This window comes from Oncorhynchus mykiss, chromosome 27 (assembly GCF_013265735.2).
Source record: "Oncorhynchus mykiss isolate Arlee chromosome 27, USDA_OmykA_1.1, whole genome shotgun sequence".
In the NCBI taxonomy this organism is placed as follows: Eukaryota; Metazoa; Chordata; class Actinopteri; order Salmoniformes; family Salmonidae; genus Oncorhynchus; species Oncorhynchus mykiss.
The window spans coordinates 42703163-42720594 of NC_048591.1; the positions used below are offsets into that span (position 1 = coordinate 42703163).

The 17432-nt window shown below is 45.0% G+C and overlaps 1 protein-coding gene across 7 annotated transcripts in view; it reads left to right on the forward strand.

Annotated features, from left to right (window-relative positions):
• The window catches only part of cux1b (cut-like homeobox 1b), a 150102-nt gene that overhangs the window by 36506 nt on the left and 96164 nt on the right, over positions 1–17432 (forward strand). For all 7 annotated transcript variants that reach the window (XM_036965643.1, XM_036965636.1, XM_036965639.1 and 4 more), the window contains exons 3-4: positions 6533–6580; positions 15210–15288. In XM_036965643.1, the coding sequence (XP_036821538.1) occupies positions 6533–6580; positions 15210–15288 (127 nt within the window). The remainder of the gene's footprint in view (positions 1–6532; positions 6581–15209; positions 15289–17432) is intronic.

Consider the following 17432-nt stretch of genomic DNA (forward strand, 5'->3'; position numbering starts at 1 on the left):
AACACACACCAAACAAAGGAGCACAGGAACACCCAGGACACACTGATTCAGGTCAGAAATAGACAGGGGGGGACCACACAATAGCTACAAGCATATAAACGCAGGAAGACAGTCAGACAGACACGCGCACACATGTAATCATCACAGTAACAAGCCCTTGTTTTAGGGGGTGTTCTTTGGGCATCTGAGTGGTCTGTGGTATGTAGGCGGTGGGGCCGGAGGAAGGGAGAGGAATCTGACCCTGGTAGGAGAGTGACACGATCCTCCCAGATAGGAGATGAGGGGGCTCTGAAGTCCTCTCAAATAACTAGGGTTGGGTAATATGACCATAATATAGTATCAAGGTATTTTTTTCAAAATTGATGTTATTTTATGTTTTTGAATAATACATGTTCAATATGAGCTTTATGAGCAGTACGTGCCCCTGGGGGTGGCAAGTGATTTCAATGGGTCTTTCTTCATTCTTATTTGTTTTATATTCAACCAAAAATCATTTCCTGCAATTTCTTGCACTCAGTTGAGATAATTTCACACTGCCACGAATGGCTGTTAAACAATTTAGGCCTTCTTTTTAACAAACTGTTAAATTTGACTTGTGATTTTAGAGCAAAACACTTGGGTGAACTGTTGGAATCACGGAAATAGAATGTTTATTCTACAGTAGTGGGCACTTTGAATACAGTGTTTGACATGACAACAAATGAAAATGCCAGGGAGGAGTTATTGTGGCAGGGTAGGAACCAAAGTGTTGGTCAGTGTTTCCTAGGAGAGCCTATAATCTTTGGCATGTTTCAACATATAGCCAACAAATTCATTTTTTTCGCCTGTTCCTCTTTTGATTTAGAAGATACCGTTGCACAAACAACCTGCTGATTTAGACCTACACCATCACTGGTATCAGGCTGTGTAACTAGCTACGCTTGATCTGATTCAGTACATTTTTTTTTTGCTATCTAGACAGCTAACTTAGCAATTAGCATTAGCGTCTAACAGGGATTTAGCAAAGTTATCTGTTTGCAGATGCAAGAAACAAACGAATAGTGTAATTGTAGAACACTTGTGGATTTACATTAAGAAGAAAAGTGAAAACAACATTGTTGCATGTGCTGACCATGCAGACTGAAGGCAAGCATCTCCTGGTGGAGTAACAACAAATGCGCTCCTTGAGTCTGTGTGGAAAGCGGCGTGGGGAGAGCGAGAGGGATGACTCAAGTGGGGATGTGAACTATAAAAACGGATATTATACACAGCGTATCACATTTTAACAAACCAAACATTAAAATACCGTTATAGAAGGTAAAGTAAAAACCCAAACCGGTCCTTGTATCAATACTGGTATATAGTAAAATACGGTACACCGCCCAGCCCTACAAATATCCCAGTGATACAAAACATTAGAACCACTTGCTCTTTCCATGACATAGACTGACCAGGTGAATCCAGGTGAGATCTATGATCCCTTATTGATGTCACTTGTTAAATCCACTTCAATCAGTGTAGATAAAGGGGAGGAGACAGGTTAATAAAGAAGGATTTTTAAGCCTTGACACAATTAGACATGGATTGTGTATGTGTGCCATTCAGAGGGTGAATGGGCAAGACAAAATATTGAAGTGCCTTTGAACGGGGTAGGGTAGTAAGTGCCAGGCGCACCGGTTTGAGTGTCAAGAACTGCAATGCTGCTGGATGTTTCACGCTCAACAGTTTCCTGTGTGTATCAAGCAGTGGAGGCTCCTCAGAGGAGGAAGGGAATTTCATAAAAATGTTGAAACATTAAAGTCATTATTTTTAGATAAAACTCTGCTAAATATATTCACATGTCACAAAATAATTGATTAAAACACACTGTTTTGTAATGAAGGTCTACAGTAGCTTTAATAGCACCATGGTGTAGCCTGAGGACAGCTAGTTTCTGTCCTCCTCTGGGTACATTGACTCCAATACAAAACCTAGAAGGCTCATGGTTCTCAGCCCCTTTCATAGACTTATACAGTAAATATGACAACTTCTGGAGGACGTCCTCCAACCTATCAGAGCTCTTGACGCATGAACTGACACGTTGTCCACCCAATCAAAGGATCAGAGAATGAATCTAGTACTGAAAGCATCAGCTACAGCTAGCTTGCACTGCAGGGCATAAAATGTGGTGAGTGGTTGACTCAAAGAGAGAAAGACATTAGTTGAACAGTTTTGAAGGAGAAGCGAGAGCGAGAGAGTGCTCTATTAGTTTTTTTTTTTAAATTTCACATTTGACCTACTCCAACACCCGGCTAAAACAGAGGGGGATGTTATGTTAGCTAGCTGGCTATGGCTACCCAACAGAGAGGGATGTTATGTTAGCTAGCTGGCTATGGCTATCCAACAGAGAGGGATGCTATGTTAGCTAGCTGGCTATGGCTATCCAACAGAGAGGGATGTTATGTTAGCTAGCTGGCTATGGATACCCAACACTGGAACTCTTCCAAGTCAAGATACGCTTTTGGTCTTATTAATTTATTGCCACTGGGCCCGTCGGTTGTAGCAACCTCATGTAGTTGCCTAAACCTATCGATGTTACATTGAGCTGGGTAAAGGAATATGAATGACAGGCATCACCCAGGGACATCAGATCAGGGTTGGACTCGTCCACACCAGACCAGGTTGGACTCGTCCACACCAGACCAGGTTGGACTCGTCCACACCAGACCAGGTTAGACTCGTCCACATCAGACCAGGTTGGACTCGTCCACATCAGACCAGGTTGGACTCGTCCACACCAGACCAGGTTGGACTCGTCCACATCGGACCAGGTTGGACTCGTCCACATCAGACCAGGTTGGACTCGTCCACATCGGACCAGGTTGGACTCGTCCACATCGGACCAGGTTGGACTCGTCCACATCGGACCAGGTTGGACTCGTCCACATCGGACCAGGTTGGACTCGTCCACATCGGACCAGGTTGGACTCGTCCACATCGGACCAGGTTGGACTCGTCCACATCGGACCAGGTTGGACTCGTCCACATCGGACCAGGTTGGACTCGTCCACATCGGACCAGGTTGGACTCGTCCACATCGGACCAGGTTGGACTCGTCCACATCGGACCAGGTTGGACTCGTCCACATCGGACCAGGTTGGACTCGTCCACGCCGGACCAGGTTGGACTCGTCCACGCCAGGCCAGGTTGGATATCGTCCACGCCAGGCCAGGTTGGATATCGTCCACGCCAGGCCAGGTTGGATATCGTCCACGCCAGGCCAGGTTGGATATCGTCCACGCCAGGCCAGGTTGGATATCGTCCACGCCAGGCCAGGTTGGATATCGTCCACGCCAGGCCAGGTTGGATATCGTCCACGCCAGGCCAGGTTGGATATCGTCCACATCAGGCCAGGTTCGATATCGTCCACATCAGGCCAGGTTCGATATCGTCCACATCAGGCCAGGTTGGATATCGTCCACATCAGGACAGGTTGGATATCTTCCACATCAGACCAGGTTGGACTCGTCCAGATGAGTCTGTCTGCTTCATTATTCAGCCATCAGGAGACCACCTCAGTACTGAGCTGTACTCTTCATGGACAGAGTGTTTCTGGTAATGTTGATTCAGGAAGACGGGATGCAGTGTGTTATAATTCATCTAATGTGTGAATAATACATTCGAGTTTTCGTCTTCGTCTTTTACTGAGAGCCTGACACCGTAATGCCACAATGCAGTCGAAGCCATGATGACGTCGTAACCATGGCCCAAGTGCAGTGTTCTGTGACTGGTATTGAATATATTTATTTTAAGGGAGTGAGCCGAGACGCTCCAGGAAGCAGTTTAACCCTCTCCAAAATCCTAACCTTGACTACAGGGTAGAAAGACTTAAAACGAACCTTCGACGAGTGTCGGTAGGGACCACTTCATCCTCCTCCCAGCCAAATAGACCGACAGATAACCAGACTGACCAGCGGGGGGGAAATTCCAGATGACTAAGGGAGGCGGGATGCACATCCCAGCCATCCATCTTACTGTGTCGACCCTGTTGACCGAGGAGCTGTTGAACACGGAGGCTCTGGCATACACACACACGTGCATGATAAACAGTCTATAGTGATGCACATGAGGTCTTTCCCATGTGTAGACCTTCAGCATGCTTCCTGCTAGTTGTAAATAACTAATTAGTCTGTTCAGCCAAATTAGAAACGGGCTGATTTAAAATGTAAAAAATAATTTAAAAAATGGGTTTAGTGGAAACTTAGGGCACTCAAGCTGCTCAGGGTCCTTCACAGAACTGGGGGTGTGGCTGGGGGAAGCAGGACGGGGGTGACTATCTAGGGCCCGTTACCCACAAAACATCTCCAAGTAGGATTGCTGATCTAGAATCCGTTTTGACTTTTAGATCATCAATGAATAAGATTGTAGGCCCTGACCTAATCAAGCGTGGTGGATACAGGACCTGACCTAAGCAGGGGCAGTCAAATAAGTGTACACACACACACACACCACTGTGGTAGTTAGTATCATCATGTGTTCCTGATCTAAAGTGTATCTATCTTTAGCCAGGAGCCTTACAGGATAGTTTATTGTGCTGTACTGTAGTGTACTGTAGTGTAGTTTATTGTGCTGTAGTGTAGTGTACTGTGGTGTAGTGTAGTGTACTGTGGTGTAGTGTATTGTAGTGTGGTGTGCTGTACTGTAGTGTGCTGTGGTGTGGTGTAGTGTGCTGTGGTGTAGTGTGCTGTACTGTGGTGTAGTGTGCTGTGGTGTAGTGTACTGTAGTGTAGTGTGCTGTGGTGTAGTGTATTGTATTGTACTGTGGTGTAGTGTGGTGTGCTGTACTGTGGTGTAGTGTGCTGTACTGTGGTGTAGTGTACTGTGGTGTAGTGTACTGTACTGTAGTGTAGTGTGCTGTGGTGTAGTGTATTGTATTGTACTGTGGTGTAGTGTGGTGTGCTGTACTGTGGTGTAGTGTATTGTAGTGTGCTGTACTGTGGTGTATTGTAGTGTGCTGTATTGTAGTGTGCTGTATTGTAGTGTGCTGTATTGTAGTGTGCTGTATTGTAGTGTGCTGTATTGTAGTGTGCTGTATTGTAGTGTGCTGTATTGTAGTGTGCTGTACTGTCGTGTGCTGTGGTGTAGTGCTGTGGTGTAGTGCTGTGGTGTAGTGTGCTGTACTGTACTGTGGTATAGTGTGGTGTGCTGTACTGTGGTGTAGTGTACTGTGGTGTAGTGTATTGTAGTGTGGTGTGCTGTGGTGTAGTGTGCTGTGGTGTAGTGTGCTGTGGTGTAGTGTGCTGTAATGTACTGTGGTGTGGTGTAGTGTATTGTAGTGTGCTGTGGTGTAGTGTGCTGTAATGTACTGTGGTGTAGTGTATTGTAGTGTGGTGTGCTGTACTGTAGTGTGCTGTACTGTAGTGTGCTGTGGTGTAGTGTGCTGTATTGTAGTGTGCTGTATTGTAGTGTGCTGTATTGTAGTGTGCTGTATTGTAGTGTGCTGTATTGTAGTGTAGTGTAGTGTGCTGTACTGTCGTGTGCTGTGGTGTAGTGTGCTGTGGTGTAGTGCTGTGGTGTAGTGTGCTGTGGTGTAGTGCTGTGGTGTAGTGTGCTGTACTGTACTGTGGTGTAGTGTGCTGTAATGTACTGTGGTGTAGTGTATTGTAGTGTGGTGTGCTGTACTGTAGTGTGCTGTATTGTAGTGTGCTGTATTGTAGTGTGCTGTATTGTAGTGTGCTGTATTGTAGTGTGCTGTATTGTAGTGTGCTGTACTGTCGTGTGCTGTGGTGTAGTGTGCTGTGGTGTAGTGCTGTGGTGTAGTGTGCTGTGGTGTAGTGCTGTGGTGTAGTGTGCTGTACTGTACTGTGGTATAGTGTGGTGTGCTGTACTGTGGTGTAGTGTACTGTGGTGTAGTGTACTGTGGTGTAGTGTATTGTAGTGTGGTGTGCTGTGGTGTAGTGTGCTGTGGTGTAGTGTGCTGTGGTGTAGTGTGCTGTAATGTACTGTGGTGTAGTGTGCTGTAATGTACTGTGGTGTAGTGTAATGTACTGTGGTGTAGTGTATTGTAGTGTGCTGTACTGTCGTGTGCTGTGGTGTATTGTAGTGTGCTGTACTGTCGTGTACTGTGGTGTAGTGTACTGTAATGTACTGTGGTGTAGTGTATTGTAGTGTGCTGTGGTGTAGTGTGCTGTAGTGTACTGTAATGTACTGTGGTGTATTGTAGTGTGCTGTAGTGTAATGCATGCTCCACTGCATCTCTACAGGGCTTTAGTCTAGCTAACTGACAGTGTGTGGATTTGCATGTTCTCAGAGATACACACTTCACTAGGTATCTAATCAGAAATCACTGACTCATGCTCTAATGCCATGCAATGGGACTGTGGGGGAGAGGTTGCTTTCAATGTGGAAAAATGTGCTATGGACAGGGTTGATGTGGTCAAACAGGCTCATGCCAGGTGTGGGTTAAACTATATGATGTAAAACAACAGTATAGATTAGTACTGTGTGTTTTATCAGTGTACTCCGTGACTCTGGGATACGATCCATTCTAAACGGTTTCTTCTATGTCTTTCAGGATGTAAGAAAACAGGTGGCTCCCCTGCTCAAGAGTTTCCAGGGAGAGGTAAGACTTTTGTCTCTTCTTGTAATACATAGATGTACTGTGTGAGTAGCATCTTGTATTGCAGTACATAAATGTACTGTGTGGGTAGCATGTTGTATTGGGGCGGCAGGGTAGCCTAGTGCTTAGAGCATTGGACTAGTAACCGGAAGGTTGCAAGGTCAAACCCCCGAGCTGACAAGGTACAAATCTGTCGTTCTGCCCCTGAACAGGCAGTTAACCCACTGTTCCTAGGCCGTCATTGAAAATAAGAATTTGTTCTTAACTGACTTGCCTAGTTAAATAAAGGTTAAAAAAATAATTTAAAAAATGTACTGTGTGAGTAGCATCTTGTATTGCAGTACATAAATGTATTGTGTGAGTAGCATCTTGTATTGCAGTACATAAATGTACTGTGTGTGTAGCATCTTGTATTGCAGTACATAAATGTACTGTGTGAGTAGCATCTTGTATTGCAGTACATAAATGTATTGTGTGAGTAACCTCTTGTATTGCAGTACATAAATGTACTGTGTGAGTAGCATCTTGTATTGCAGTACATAAATGTACTGTGTGACTAGCATCTTGTATTGCAGTACATAAATGTACTGTGTGAGTAGCATCTTGTATTGCAGTACATAAATGTACTGTGTGAGTAGCATCTTGTATTGCAGTACATAAATGTACTGTGTGAGTAACCTCTTGTATTGCAGTACATACACTACCGGTCAAAAGTTTTCGAACACCTACTCATTCAAGGGTTTTTCTTTATTTGTACTATTTTCTACATTGTCGAAAAATAGTGAAGACATCAACACTATGAAATAACACATATGGAATCATGTAGTAACATAAAAAGTATTTGACAAATCAAAATATATTTTATATTTGAGATTCTTCAAATAGTCACCCTTTGCCTTGATGACAGCTTTGCACACTCTTGGCATTCTCTCAACCAGCTTCACCTGGAATGCTTTTCCAACAATCTTGAAGGAGTATCCACATATGCTGAGCACTTGTTGGCTGCTTTTCCTTCACTCTGCGGTCCAACTCATCCCAAACCATCTCAATTTGGTTGAAGTCGGGAGGTTGTGGAGGCCAGTTCATCTGATGCACCACTCCATCACTCTCCCGCTTGGTCAAATAGCCCTTACACACCCTGGAGGTGTGTTGGGTCATTGTCCTGTTGAAATAGTAGTCCCACTTTGCCCAAACCAGATGGGATGGCGTATCGCTGCAGAATGCTGTGGTAGCCATGCTGGTTAAGTGTGCCTTGAATTCTAAATAAATCGCAGACTGTGTCACCAGCAAAGCACCCACACCATAAAACCACCTCCTCCATGCTTCACGGTGGGAACCACACATGCAGAGATCATCCGTCCAACATTACCGTGTCTCTCAAAGACACGGCGGTTCGAACCAAAAATCAGAAAATTGGACCCAATCAGACCAAAGGACAGATTTCCACAGGTCTAATGTCCATTGCTCGTGTTTCTTGGCCCAAGCAAGTCTCTTCTTCTTATTGATGGTTTTTGCAACTGAACTTCAAGAAACTTTCAAAGTTCTTGAAATGTTCTGTATTGATTGACCTTCGTGTCTTAAAGTAATGATGGACTGTTGTTTCTCTTTGCTTATTTGAGCTGTTCTTGCCATAATATGGCCTTGGGTTTTAACAAAATAGGGCTATCTTCTGTATAACCCCCCCTAACTTGTCACAACGCAACTGATTGGCTCATCACATCCGGCCGTGATTGACCCAGCGTCGTCCGGGGTAGGCCGTCATTGTAAATAAAAAAAAATTCTTAACTGGCTTGCCTAGTTAAATAAAAGTTAAATAAAACAATAAAAAAACATATTAAGATGGAAAGAAATTCCACAAATGAACTTTTAACAAGGCACACCTGTTAATTGAAATGCATTCCAGATGACTACCTCATGAAGCTGGTTGAGAGAATGCCAAGAGTGTGTGAAGCTGTCATCAAGGTAAAGTGTGGCTACTTTGAAGAATCTTAAATATATATACAAATATATTTTGATTTGTTTAACACTTTTTTTGGTTACTACATGATTCCATGTGTTATTTCATAGTTTTGATGTCTTCACTATTATTCTGCAATGGAGAAAATAGTCAAAATAAATAAAAACTCTTGAGTAAGTGAGGAGGTGACTTCAGGATGCTGGCCTTGTAGGCGGAGTTGCAAAGAAAAATCCATATCTCAGACTGGCCAATAAAAAGAAAAGATTAAGATGGGCAAAAGAACACAGACACTGGACAGAGGAACTCTGCCTAGAAGGCCAGCATCCCGGAGTCGCCTCTTCACTGTTGACGTTGAGACGGGTGTTTTGCGGGTACTATTTAATGAAGCTGCCAGTTGAGGACTTGTGAGGCGTCTGTTTCTCAAACTAGACACTCAAATGTACTTGTCCTCTTGTTCAGTTGTGCACCGGAGCCTCCCACTCCTCTTTCTATTCTGGTTAGAGACAGTCTGTGCTGTTCTGTGAAGGGAGTAGTACAGAGCGTTGTACGAGATCTTCAGTTTCTTGGCAATTTCTCGCATGGAATAGCCTTAATTTCTCAGAACAAGAATAAGACTAACGAGTTTCGGAAGAAAGATCTTTGTTTCTGGCCATTTTGAGCCTGTAATAGAACCCACAAATGCTGTTGCTCCAGATACTCAACTAGGCCAGTTTTATTGCTTCTTTAACCAGAACAACAGTTTTCAGCTGTGCTAACTAGAGGTCGACCTATTAATCGGAATGGAATTATTTAACTAGACAAGTCAGTTAAGAACACATTCTTATTTTCAATGACGGCCTAGGAACAGTGGGTTAAGTGCCTTGTTCTGGGGAAGAACGACAGATTTGTACCTTGTCAGCTCGTGGATTCAATCTTGCAGCCTTACAGTTAACTAGTCCAACGCTCTAACCACCTGCCTCTCATTGCACTCCACGAGGAGCCTGCCTGTTACGCGAATGCAGTAGAAGCCAAGGTAAGTTGCTAGCTAGCATTACACTTATCTTATAAAAAACAATCAATCAATCATAATCACTAGTTAACTACACATGGTTGATGATATTACTAGTTTAGCTAGCGTGTCCTGCGTTGCATATAATCGATGCGGTGCGCATTTGCGAAAAAGGACTGTCGTTGCTCCAACGTGTACCTAACCATAAACATCAATGTCTTTCTTAAAATCAAAACACAGAAGTATATATTTTTAAACCTGCATATTTAGCTAAAAGAAATCCAGGTTAACAGGCAATATTAACCAGGTGAAATTGTGTCACTTCTCTTGCGTTCACTGCACGCAGAGTCAGGGAATATGCAACAGTTTGGGCTGCCTGGCTCGTTGCGAATTCATTTGCCAGAATTTTACGTAATTATGACATACATTGAAGGTTGTGCAATGTAACAGGAATATTTAGACTTAGGGATGTCACCCGTTAGATAAAATATGGTTCTGTATTTCACTGAAATAATAAACGTTTTGTTTTCGAGATGATAGTTTCCAGATTCTACCATATTCATGACCTAAGGCTCGTATTTCTCTGTGTTATTATGTTATAATTAAGTCTATGATTTGATATTTGATAGAGCAGTCTGACTTAGCGATGGTAGGCACCAGCAGGCTCGTAAGCATTCATTCAAACAGCACTTTTGTGCGTTTTGCCAGCAGCTCTTCGCTGTGCTTCAAGCATTGCACTGTTTATGACTTCAAGCCTATCAACTCCCGAGATTAGGCTGGTGTAAACAATGTGAAATGGCCAGCTAGTTAGCGGGGTGTGCGCTAATAGCGTTTCAAACGTCACTCACTCTGAGACTTGGAGTAGTTGCTCTGCAAGGGCCATGGCTTTTGTGGAGCGATGGGTAACGCTGCTTCGAGGGTGGCTGTTGTCGATGTGTTCCTGGTTCGAGCCCAGGTAGGAGCGAGGAGAGGGACGGAAGCTATACTGTTACACTGGCAATACTATAGTGCCTATAAGAACATCCAATAGTCAAAGGTATATGAAATACAAATTGTATAGAGAGAAATAGTCCTATAATTCCTATAATAACTACAACCTAAAACTTCTTACCCGGGAATATTGAAGACTCATGTTAAAAGGAACCACCAGCTTTCATATGTTCTCATGTTCTGAGCAAGGAACTTAAACGTTAGCTTTCTTACATGGCACATATTGCACTTTTACTTTCTTCTCCAACACTTTGTTTTTGCATTATTTAAACCATATTGAACATGTTTCATTATTTATTTGAGGCTAAATTGATTTTATTGATGTATTATATTAAGTTAAAATATGTGTCATTCAGTATTGTTGTAATTGTCATTATTACAAATATATATTTTTTTAAATCGGCCGATTAATCGGTATCGCCTTTTTTGGGTCCTCCAATAATCGGTATCGGCGTTGAAAAATCATAGTCGGTCGACCTCTAGTGCTAACATAATTGCAAAAGGATCAATTATGATCAATTAGCCCTTTAAAATGATATACTTGGATTAGCTAACACAACGTGCCATTGGAACACAGGAGTGATGGTTGCTGATAATGGGCCTCTGTACACCTATGTAGATTATCTCTCTCTCTCTCTCTCTCTCTCTCTCTCTCTCTCTCTCTCTCTCTGCCTCTCTGCCACTCTGTCTCTCTCTCTCTCTCTGCCACTCTGTCTCTCTCTCTGCCACTCTGTCTCTCTTTGTTTCTCACTCTCCCTCTCTGTCTGTCTCTCTCTCTGTTTCTCTCTCACTCTCACTCTCTCTCTCTCTCTGCCACTCTCTCTCTCTCTCTGCCACTGTCTCTCTGTTTCTCACTCTCTCTCTCTGCCACTCTCTTTCTCACTCTCTCTCTCTATTTCTCACTCTCTCTCTCTGCCACTCTCGCTCTCTCTCTCTGCCACTCTCTCGCTCTCTCTCTCTGCCACTCTCTCGCTCTCTCTCTCTGCCACTCTCTCGCTCTCTCTCTCTGCCACTCTCTCTCTCTCTGCCACTCTCTCTCTCTCTCCCTCTGTCTGTCTCTCTCCCTCTCTGTGTCTCTCCCTCTGTGTCTCTCCCTCTGTGTCTCTCCCTCTGTGTCTCTCCCTCTGTGTCTCTCCCTCTGTGTCTCTCCCTCTGTGTCTCTCCCTCTGTGTCTCTCCCTCTGTGTCTCTCCCTCTGTGTCTCTCCCTCTCTGTGTCTCTCCCTCTGTGTCTCTCTCTCTCTCTCTCTGTGTCTCTCCCTGTCTCTCTCTCTCTCCCTGTCTCTCTCTCTCTCTCTCTCTCTCTCTCTCTCTCTGTGCCCCTGGCCATGTTTAAATTGCTTCCTGTGAAAAGAGACACGACAAAAACCCTGGCATCAGCCAATCACAGCCCACTAATCTTAATTCCTGTCATTCTGCATGGCTGCACGTTTCTCGGGTGATGTTGCTTTTCATCTGAGGTTTTTAATAAATCACTCATTTTGTTTCCAGTGTCAACTCTGTAGTTGATGGGTTAATCAATACTGAAGCAATACTTCCCATATCAAGGCGTTTTCTCTTTCTGTTAGTTTTGTTTTCTAAGACTTTGCTTGGTTATTCCCCTTGGAGTCAATTGTGCCTAGTTTCAGCATAACGCTTATTTGTCCTCTCATATTTGTGTGTCCAAAGGGCGTGTGTGGAAGTTGCTTTTGTAAACCTGGGTGTTATGGGGGATGGAGTGAGTGGACGTTCTAGTTTTACCCAATGATTTCACCTTCATGAGCCCGACACACACACACACCGACACACACACACACCGACACACACACACACCGACACACACACACACACACACACACACACCGACACACACACACACACCGACACACACACACACACACACCCACACACACACACACACACACCCACACACACACACACACACACACCGACACACACACACACACCGACACACACACACACACCGACACACACACACCGACACACACACACCGACACACACACCGACACACACACACACACACACACACACACACACACCGACACACACACACACACACACACCGACACACACACACACACCGACACACACACACACACACACACACACACACACAGATACCGTGACAAGGCTGCCTTGCTGCAGGGCAGAGAATATTCCAGTGTAACATGGGGTTGTGGTTATTATTTTAACGTGCTGTTATTTCAGGGCCTTCACAGTCTGGTGGTGTGTATTGACGTGGTGCAGCGGTATGGGTGTTATTCAACTTGTCAGCTATTTTCCGCTGTACTTACCGCGCGCTCGCACACACGTTTGACCACCCGCCTTGGCGACTTGTATTCTGATTGTTAGGCCTAATCATTGTGCCCTTCCCCTGTCAAATGAACCTGCTACATAGACATGTGTAATGGTATTAATATGGTGTTGTAATTCCTCATGTTTCAACCCTGTGATGGGTGTTTTGGACTTGGTGTGGTCAACCCTGTTATCCAGTGGTCTATAGACCTGGTCAACCCTGTTATCCAGTGGTCTATAGACCTGGTCAACCCTGTTATCCAGTGGTCTATAGACCTGGTCAACCCTGTTATCCAGTGGTCTATAGACCTGGTCAACCCTGTTATCCAGTGATTTATTTTAGACCTGTTGTTGTCAATCCTGTTGTCCAGTGGTCTGTAGCCGTGTTGTTGTCAATCCTGTTGTCCAGTGGTCTGTAGCCGTGTTGTTGATTAACCTTCCCTGTCTGTGGCGTTGGATTCCTACATCACTGTGTGTGGTCAACCCTGTATTCTAGTACTGTCTGTGACCAAGACAGGGGATTTGTGCAATATTGTATGTTTGGTAACTGAAACCAAACCTGATACTTCCCTCTGTCTTGATTTGTCATTGAAAAGTGGATTTCTCTGGGTCATGATGAGAATCAAACAGACATTATTCTAACCCTCTGACTTCATTATCCTAACCCTCAGACTCCGCTTCAGACCCTTTGCTATGAGACTATAAATTGAGCTCAGGTTAATTCTGTTTCCATTGATCATCCTTGAGATGTTGACTGGGAGGTCCACCTGTGGTAAATTCAATTGATTGGACATGGTTTGGATGGGCACACACCTGTCTATATAAGATCCCACAGTGCATATCAGAGCAAAAACCAAGCCATGCGGTCAAATTAATTGTCCGTAGAGCTCAGACCGGATTGTGTTGCGGCACAGATCTGGGGAAGGGTACCAAAAAATGGAAAGGTACCAAAAAATACGTTTGGAACCACCAAGACTCTTCCTAGAGCTGGCCGCCCGGCCAAAGGGCCTTGGTCAGGGAGGTGAACAAGAACCCAATGGTTACTGACAGAGCTCCAGTTCCTCTGTGGAGATTGGAGAACCTTCCAGAAGGACAACCATCTCTGCAGCAGCACTCCACCAATCAGGCCTTAGTGGCTAGACGGTATAGTGGCTAGACGGAAGCCACTCCTCAGTAAAAGCCACATGACAGTCCGCTTGGAGTTTACCAAATGTCTCCTAAAGACTCTCAGACCTGATGAAATGAGATTCTCTGGTCTGATGAAACCAAGAGAGACTGAATTATTTGGCCAGAATGACAAGTGTCCTGTCTGGAGGAAACCTGGCACCATCCCTACGGTGAAGCATGGTGGTGGCAGCATCATGCTGTGGTGTTGTTTTTTAGAGGCAGGGAGACTACTCGGGACATAGAGATTGTTGATCTCAGGACCTCAGACTGGAGTGAAGGTTCACCTTCCAACAGGACAACGACCCTAAGCACAAAGCCAAGACAATGCAGGAGTTGCTTCGGGAACAAGTTTCTGAATGTTCTTAAGGCCCAGCCAGAGCCCGGACTTGAACCAGATCGAACATCTATGGTGAGACCTGAAAATAGCTGTGCAGCGACACTCCCCATCCAACCTGACAGGGCTTGAGAGGATCTGCAGAGAAGAATGGGAGAAACTCCCCAAATACAGGTGTGCCAAGCTTGTAATGTCATACCCAAAAGAATTGTGGCTGTAATTGCTGGCAAAGGTGCTTCAACAAAGTACTGAGTAAAGGGTCTGAATAGTTCTGTAAATGTGATATTTAAGTTTGTTTATTTGTACATTCAAAAAGGTATTCCGACACCTTGACTTTTGACGTTGGAGCACACAGACTGGTGTGGGTCACCAGAGGCTCACACAGACTGGTGTGGGTCACCAGAGGCTCACACAGACTGGTGTGGGTCACCAGAGGCTCACACAGACTGGTGTGGGTCACCAGAGGCTCACACAGACTGGTGTGGGTCACCAGAGGCTCACACAGACTGGTGTGGGTCACCAGAGGCTCACACAGACTGGTGTGGGTCACCAGAGGCTCACACAGACTGGTGTGGGTCACCAGAGGCTCACACAGACTGGTGTGGGTCACCAGGAGGCTACCTGCCTCCTCTAACCACTAGGCTACCTGCCTCCTCTAACCACGAGGCTACCTGCTGCCCCAAATTATAGACATGCACACATGAAACACACCAAAACGAAGCAGTGCTATTAGCTGTCAGTTTGTCCAACTGTGTGTTTTGATTAAATTGTTCCTCTTTTCTCCTCTCATCGTCTCTTCTCTCTCCTCTCATCGTCTCCTCTCATCTTCTAATCCTATCCTCTTTTCTCCTCTCATCGTCTCTTCTCTCTCCTCTCATCTTCTAATCCTATCCTCCTTTCAGATCGATGCCTTGAGCAAAAGAAGTAAAGAAGCAGAAGGTTCCTTCTTGAACGTCTACAAGAGATTGATAGATGTTCCAGGTAAGAGATGGAGATAGATGTCCCAAGTAAGAGAGGAGAGGAGAGGAGATGGTTGTCCCAAGTAAGAGAGGAGAGGAGATGGATGTCCCAGGTAAGAGAGGAGAGGAGATAGATGTCCCAGGTAAGAGAGGAGATGGTTGTGTGTAGTACCAGGCCTTCATCCACTCAGCTCGGTGACATGCTGTTCAGACTGCTCCCTCATCCATAGAAACAGGCTCATCAGCACCAACAGGGGAAGACAAAGCTGTAGAACTATATTTAATCCTGGGGGAAGACGGGTCATTCCCAGCACCATTTCTTTCTCTGCTATATGTCTATGCTTTAGGCCTGTTGTACGTGTAGTTCACTGTGATGAATATGTCTGTCCCAACCCTGGCTGTGCTGTTCTTAACTTGACACGCGATATTGAGGCCATTTCATACATGCTCATTCAAAGTAATTATCATTATTATTATTTTTTAAACTAGGCAAGTCAGTTAAGAACACATTTTTATTTATTTACAATGACGGTCTATACCGGCTAAACCCAGATGATGCCGGGCCAAATGTGCGCTGCCCTATGGGACTCCCAGTCACGCCTGGTTGTGATACAGCCTGGATAGCTTGTTGGAGTGGGTGTTGTGTGTTGAGGCCTGGACATTTACAGAACCCTACATACAAACACACACACACACACACACTGCTCATTTTGCGGGGATGATGATGTGCATCACTCTCCCGTCACTTCCTACTTTACGCCTGTCAATCACCCGTCCCCCACCGGTGAGAATCAGACTGACTGACAAGCCCCACTTTATCAGAGCAACAGACAACACTGATCCGCAACTCAACTCCGACTTAAACTAGCGGCACATAGGGAATCACCCGTGTCATTTGTCGTACGAAATGCTTCCTCTCTGTCGCGCTCTCAATTCAAAAGGGCTTTATTGGCATGGGAGACATCGCTCTCTCTCAGCACTACAGCGGTGTAGAGTAGGGTGGATGACTGTAGCTAATCCTAACTGCTGTTTCTCAACAGGACCACTCCTCCCCACACTAGCTAGCTCCCTGTGTGTGTGTGTGTGTGTGTGTGTGTGTGTGTGTGTGTGTGTGTGTGTGTGTGTGTGTGTGTGTGTGTGTGTGTGTGTGTGTGTGTGTGTGTGTGACGTAGTGTGTGTGTGTGTAACGTAGTGTGTGTGTGTGTAACGTAGTGTGTGTGTGTGTAACGTAGTGTGTGTGTGTGTAACGTAGTGTGTGTGTAACGTAGTGTGTGTGTGTGTGTAACGTAGTGTGTGTGTGTGTAACGTAGTGTGTGTGTGTGTAACGTAGTGTGTGTGTGTAACTTAGTGTGTGTGTGTGTAACTTAGTGTGTGTGTGTGTGTGTAACGTAGTGTGTGTGTGTGTAACGTAGTGTGTGTGTGTGTAACGTAGTGTGTGTGTGTGTAACTTAGTGTGTGTGTGTGTAACGTAGTGTGTGTGTAACGTAGTGTGTGTGTGTGTGTGTAACTTAGTGTGTGTGTGTGTGTGTAACTTAGTGTGTGTGTGTGTAACGTAGTGTGTGTGTGTAACGTAGTGTGTGTGTAACGTAGTGTGTGTGTGTGTGTGTGTGTGTGTAACGTAGTGTGTGTGTGTGTGTAACGTAGTGTGTGTGTGTGTGTAACGTAGTGTGTGTGTGTGCGTAACGTAGTGTGTGTAACGTAGTGTGTGTGTGTGTGTGTAACGTAGTGTGTGTGTAACGTAGTGTGTGTGTAACGTAGTGTGTGTGTAACGTAGTGTGTGTGTTTGTGTGTGTAACGTAGTGTGTGTGTGTGTGTGTGTGTGTAACATAGTGTGTGTGTGTGTGTGTGTAACGTAGTGTGTGTGTGTAACGTAGTGTGTGTGTGTGTAACGTAGTGTGTGTGTGTGTGTGTGTAACGTAGTGTGTGTGTGTGTGTGTAACGTAGTGTGTGTGTGTGTGTGTAACGTAGTGTGTGTGTGTGTGTGTGTAACGTAGTGTGTGTGTGTGTGTGTAACGTAGTGTGTGTGTGTAACGTAGTGTGTGTGTGTGTGTAACGTAGTGTGTGTGTGTGTGTGTGTGTAACGTAGTGTGTGTGTGTAACGTAGTGTGTGTGTGTGTAACGTAGTGTGTGTGTGTGTGTAACGTAGTGTGTGTGTGTAACGTAGTG